General features: G+C 36.0%; 1 protein-coding gene across 1 annotated transcript; it reads right to left on the minus strand.

Annotated features, from left to right (window-relative positions):
- Window positions 1-1,815: 1,815 nt before the first annotated feature.
- LOC106879561 (tektin-3) lies at window positions 1,816-4,696 on the minus strand. The gene has a single exon (XM_014929196.2). It carries the CDS (start codon window positions 3,509-3,511, stop codon window positions 1,859-1,861), a length of 1,653 nt encoding a protein of 550 aa, XP_014784682.1. The 5' UTR covers window positions 3,512-4,696; the 3' UTR covers window positions 1,816-1,858.
- Between the last annotated feature and the right edge of the window lie 1,577 nt (window positions 4,697-6,273).

The following is a 6,273-nucleotide window of genomic DNA, read 5'->3' on the forward strand; positions in this document are numbered from 1 at the left end:
ACAGGTGGGATGTGGAGAATCTAAGACTGTAGCTTGGTTGTATCGAAAAGTTTTGATGGCTACCTTTCATTTGTTGGTCAGAAAGCTCTGAATCCAGTTTCGAAGCACTTTCACTTAATATATGCGAAAAACATGGGTTTTAAAGTTCACTTTTGTCGGAAACCCCGAGGAGAAAATTCGAGTTTACACAACTCCCTGCTTTTTATTTCTCACTGTTCTAGAAAACACAATAGATGTGCTTCTGGAAATGACTTTGACTGTGAGCAAGGATTGTCAATAAACATATAGTGTCGCTTCTCTGTTATAATATCTTTAAAAAATTGTCGAAAATGTTAGGATCAAACTGTCTCAGGTGGATGATTGTAGTTTCCATTCAGCTTTTGGATTATGTGACTCGAGTAAATGTTTGGAATATCAGACTAAAGTTATGGGAGACTTCAACCACAAATGCTAACAAGAAAGGAAAATACATTTATTGGGGGTCTAAAGATGGCAGCAATTTGAAGTTGATTAGTCAATTCTTTTCAATGAATCCAGAGATAGCGCTACTACAGCAACTGTGAATGGTCATTGAATGCGATTGAAATTTCATAAGAAAGAATCACAAGGCGGATTTTTCAAGCCTAGCCAATCGGCAGGAAACTTGGAGTACACCAAGAACGAAATAGTTGGATAACATCTCTAGCAGGGATTCTCAACGTGGGGTCTAGGAAAATTGTGGTGGGACCTAAGATCCAATTTTTTTTAATGGATGGTCATTGAAGCTAGAGCTTCTAGAGAGAGATAAATGACTAAATATGACTACGTAATTTGACTTGTTTGTATATGTATACTTAATGATTCTGAATCGGTTATGCATAGAGACATAACTAACTAGTACTCTTCTACAAGAACATTATGTAACGAAAAAGTGCTTCGTGAACATGCAGAGATAAGCTCAAATCCTCTCAAGTCCTTTCAATAAGAAATGTGAAAGTCATGCCCTGTATGAAGAATATACTAAAGGAATCAGTTGCATCTGGTATAATTTAATGTTCCCACGTAATTTTAAAGCTACATAATTAGACTTAAAAAATCATACCTTTCTACGATAAAATAGTAAAGCATTAGGGTTTTTCGTTTTTTACTGAAGCACAAAGTTAAAAATTTGAGATAAGGATATAATCGACTAAATGGACTCTAATATTGGTTTCAAATTTCGGTACAAGGCCAGCAAGTTCGGGGAAGGGGACAAGTCGATTACATCGACCCCCAGTGCCCAACTGGTACTTATTTTATCAATCCTGAAAGGATGAAAGACAAAGTCGACCACGGCGGAATCTGAACTCAGAACGTAAAGACAGACGAAATGCCGCTAAGCATTTTGCCCGGCATAAAACAAAATGGACTGTTATATTGACTAGTATTATTTTATCAACATCATTTTCATAAATTTATTCGTAACATCCACGCTTGTTTTCAAACTTTTAGTTAGCCCTTGTTTCATTTGTTATAAAGAAAGATTTATATCTTTCCTTTCATAAATTTCAAATTACTCTGGTAGTTAAAAAAAATTGGGAGTGTGTATCTTATATAATGCATGGACGGCAGGGAAATTAGTCCTGTTTATCACATATGATACATGAACAGGCAAAGAATAAAAGACTAAATTAACCCGAAATCTTCTACTACCGCTTCGCTTCCACCAGTTAATTAAAGTCAGAACGTAACTAAATAAAGCAAAGTATTAAGTCTGGTGCGCTACAGATTTTGTTAACAAATTTTGAAATATGAATTAATTATTGACTTTCATAATCAATTAAAAAAGAAGCAAAATTTTCAATAACCGTATAAGCAATGTATTTCTTAATGAATACAATTAACCGTTCATAATAATGTTGGATGCTGTACGAATGTGAGAAGCAGCAATTGGAGACATGGGGAATGTGGTTCTCATACCAAGACATTTTTCTCGATCGATAAATAATGTATTGTTCTTAATAGCGAGGTCTTCTTCAAGTGTCGATTTCATTCGAAGTAAATCTTGTAAGGCATCTTCAGCATTATTTAGCTTCTTTTTCAAAATTTCCAGACTGTCGTATATTTCCTCAACTTCTTCTACCAGACGTATCTGGGCATGATCACGACAGGCTTCAACATCCGGGCGTCGTAGACGTGTATTCAATCGACTCTGTGCTACTTTAAGCGGATTCTGTTTGTCTTGTATACACTTTTTAAGGTATTCAATATTTTTGTTCATATCAAATATTTCCTGAAGTACTTTCGCTAAGTGGGCCTGTAATTTATTTCTTGCAAGTAGTGTTTCTTGAATTCGATCGGTTAGATTTTGGTTGGTTTGATTCCATTGATGCCACATATCATTGCAACAATTCAATAATGTAGTATCAATTTCATTTCGAAGATGTTTCGATGCTGCTCGTTCGGCTTGTGAACGTTTGATATTATTGTTTGTAAACATACACCATGTTTCAGGAGTAGATACGGTATTATCAATTCTTTCAACACCAAAATGGTAGTTGACACCTACAGATGGAGCTCGCATTTGGAAAGCAGATTCATCTAGGTTGTTTGCAATAAATTTTGCACCTGAATCTCTCTCGAGTTCGTGTAGAGCAGCTCGTAGAAGATTTAATTGCGCATTAGCTTTCTCTATCATGTTCCGAAATTTATCTTGACATCTCCTAATTGTTTCTACTTCTTGAATTAATGCTTTTTCCGGAGCATCGTGAACTAGATCAATACTTTGTCGTTTTTCTCTGTTGTAGAGACATTCTCGTGTTAAATTCAGAACATTTTCTGATTCAGCCAATGCTTTTTCCACTAAACGTTTTGCTTCTGTCAAAGCAGATATTTCGTTCAAGATCGCATCTGTTTCTATAAGGAGTTCGTTTTTCCAGAAAGTAGTGTCATTTATTCTCTCGCCAAGTTTTTTTCCAACATCCCCCTGAGTGCGGCTGGTTTTGTCGTCAACTTCTTTACATGTTCGCAAAGTGTTTAATCGAAGTCGTTCTGCGCCGTGCCGTAAATAGTCCGACGTATTGTAGTTAGCATTATTAGAAGCTGCCCATTCATTAGGTGTATAACGTGTATACAAAGCATTGCGAGATGACTGGAATATTCCTGGCAGAGAGACGGGGTCAATTTTTCCGATCTGTGAGCAACAGCATATTGGATCAGAGACTCGCTTACAAATTGGTCGAGATGTGTTCACTTTGGAAGCTTGGTAATAAGTTCCGGGCCTCCATGGTAAAACAGTAAGTGACTGACGTACATATGGTGGTGCCATAATGTAATCTTTTGTTGGAAATACAGATTGACTCTGAGCAATTGAAGGCAAATTCGTTGAATTCATCAATGGTTCTCTAAACTGTCCTTTGCACTGCCCCCGATGATATATATCTGTAGACAATGGATCTTCCGGACGGTTTCCCAACCTAATGCGATCACAGCTGTAAAGGGCAGAAGAATGAGGTGCATTTTCACAAAACGATGTTTCGTTAAGAGTCTCCATTTGAAATAGATATATTTAGGCAGAAATCAAAATCTTTTTACCAATTGATCTACTTACTACTACAAATCAAACAATGACGTAAAGAAATCGCACATCTTAAGAGGCTGCTTCTCGACAACTAAACAATTTAAACAAACGCGATGAGTTATTTACATAACGTTCAAATTATTTGGCGCGTTTTATCGTTAGAAGCGTTCAAAATGGCGTCCGATGACAACATTCGATTAAAATTCGTATTGAATTGTGGATATTTCAATGAGAAACAAAAGCTGGTGAGGTCCTCCACTTCTGCACAGAAATACCGATTTTGTTTCTAAAGAATTTGTTTTTCAAATTTTATCAAAATAATCGTAATCTGCACATTCAAATTCTGAGAATATCTTGTTGTTCCCACATACAAATTGTTCTCCAAATATAAGCTCTCGGAATTTATATAATCAGTCTTTTCTTCCAAAGTTGATCAGCAATTTGAAACTTTAAGAAATCTATTTTAACATCAGTAATTTCCTGTAAATTTGGAATTATGAAATAATCGCGGAAAGTCAGTTAAATTTGATTGTTGTTACTAATGGCGGAAAAAATTAAAATGTAAGCCAATCGCGTAGGATTTGAATGAAAAAATACGGAGAACTAGACACTACAAAGCATTTAACTTGTTTCAACACTGTATGATCCAAAAAAGATTAGTAGCAAGAAATCAAGTAAGTTATTCCTAGAGTTTATTACTTTGTCTATAGATTGACTCTTATGAATCGTGTCGAGAGTATGTAGCTCATTAATCTACGCTTATTAATCTTCAACATTATTTGAGAAGAATTTCAGCCAACGGAAGATCGTTTATTTATTTAGTTATTTTGTAAATGTTGCGCTGCATCCGAGTTTCAATGTCAGTTGGTTCAGTTTCAAATATTTTCTGATAAAATAATGACGTCTTACAAAGGCACAAGGCCACAAATTTATGGGTGGAAGGAGTCGATTATATCGATTCCAATACTTGATTGGTACTTTATCGACTCTGGACGGCTGAAAGACCGAGTGGATATCAGCGAGATTTGAACTTTGAACTTCTCCGACACCCTAATAATTCTGCCAATCCATCAGCCTTTATGATGTAAAATAATAGAGATTATTCAATTTATACGGTTCTTTGTGAGATAAAAACACGAGAATGTTTTATCTCTTTAATTTTTATGAAAAACGACGTAATTTTGTTTATGATGTAAAATAATGGAAGTAATTTCATTATTATTATTTTTTTTAGTATGATACAAGAATATTTTATTTATTTCTTTTTATGACGTAATACACTGAATATATATATTTTTTCAATGGTCGGAAGTTAAACAAACAGAAAATGAGGCATTGCAGACATTAAAAAATATAATGAGCATGCTCTTGATTGAGTTGCGGATCTGTCATGCCTTCTTTGGTCATGGAGATGAAGGGCTCTTCCATTGTGATGACTACTGCTTTGTCTCAGGGCCATACCCGTAGACCCAATTCTCATCACTGGTGAGGATCCTCAACATGAAGAATGGGTTATCAGCAGCATGCTGGCGGAGATCTTGACAGACTTCGATACGATGTTCTTTCTGCTTAGTGGTCAGAAGGCAGGCAACAAACTTGGCAGAAACATGCTGCATGTTTAACTCAGACATTAGGATTGCCTGCATCGATCCATAAGACAGACCAACAACATCAGCAATCTCATTGATTGTCCTCCGACAATGCTCATGCATAAGCTGATGAATTTTCTCCAGATTTCCGGTGGGAGGTGACACTCGTGACAGGTCTTCCAGATCACTCATCGTCTTCCAAGGATATTCTTCTGCTTTTGAAGCGCCTGTGCCACTTGAAATATTGTGTACAACCCATTGCCTTGTTACCATCAGCTTGCTGACATACTCAATGTCTCTGTAGCAGACTTCCCATGTTTAATGCAAAATTTCCCGTTGGCTCTTTATTCCTGTCCATGACAAAATCACAGACTACAGCATACACATGATCACAAAAACACAAATTTCACAACTTGTGAAGTAAACAGAGTGATGTCACTTGGCATACTCCCTCATGGAGATCACTGCTAGCTCTCACTGTGCACACAACCATGTGTTGCTATCTGTTGGCGTGCTACAGAACTAGTCCAGGAACTTTTTGATACTACCTCGAGTATATATAGGTGTATATTATCCAAAATGTATAGTATTAAATATCCATCACGGCTGATCTTACCAATCGGTTTCATATAAAGAATACAATGGAGTGTTGGCGCTCATCAGAGTTAGCAGATATAGAAGGGAATATGGCGACGGCTCTCTATTGTTGGAGATGGATTAGCACAGGCACTAAAAAAAAAAAGATAGAGAGGGGAAACCTCTACACACGGACCAGGAGTACAATCTAGGGAGAAAGTCATGTGCATCTATAAGTAAACAGTAAGGGTGGAGGCATAATTTTTTTGCAAGCTGGACACTGTTTATAACGTACATTAAGATTCAGAAAATTTACTATAATTATTATTATCAATGCACCGTAAGCCACATAATATTACAGATTAATGTTTCAAGCTATATATTATCATATAAACATCGTAGGAGTATATGAAAAAACCATACTGTCCTGTTCTAACAGGATAGTATGTTCTGTCCTGTTCTAATTAGTATTTATACTAATCTAATCCATATGCACATATATATATATGTAGTGAAACTCGCACGGTCGTTCCTTACATATATATATATATATATATATATATATATATA

Source organism: Octopus bimaculoides, chromosome 2, assembly GCF_001194135.2.
Source record: "Octopus bimaculoides isolate UCB-OBI-ISO-001 chromosome 2, ASM119413v2, whole genome shotgun sequence".
In the NCBI taxonomy this organism is placed as follows: domain Eukaryota; kingdom Metazoa; phylum Mollusca; class Cephalopoda; order Octopoda; family Octopodidae; genus Octopus; species Octopus bimaculoides.

Bases quoted from the DNA above. Each gene is read 5' to 3' on its own strand.
- LOC106879561 (XM_014929196.2), bottom strand. From the start codon at position 3,511: ATGGAGACTCTTAACGAAACATCGTTTTGTGAAAATGCACCTCATTCT.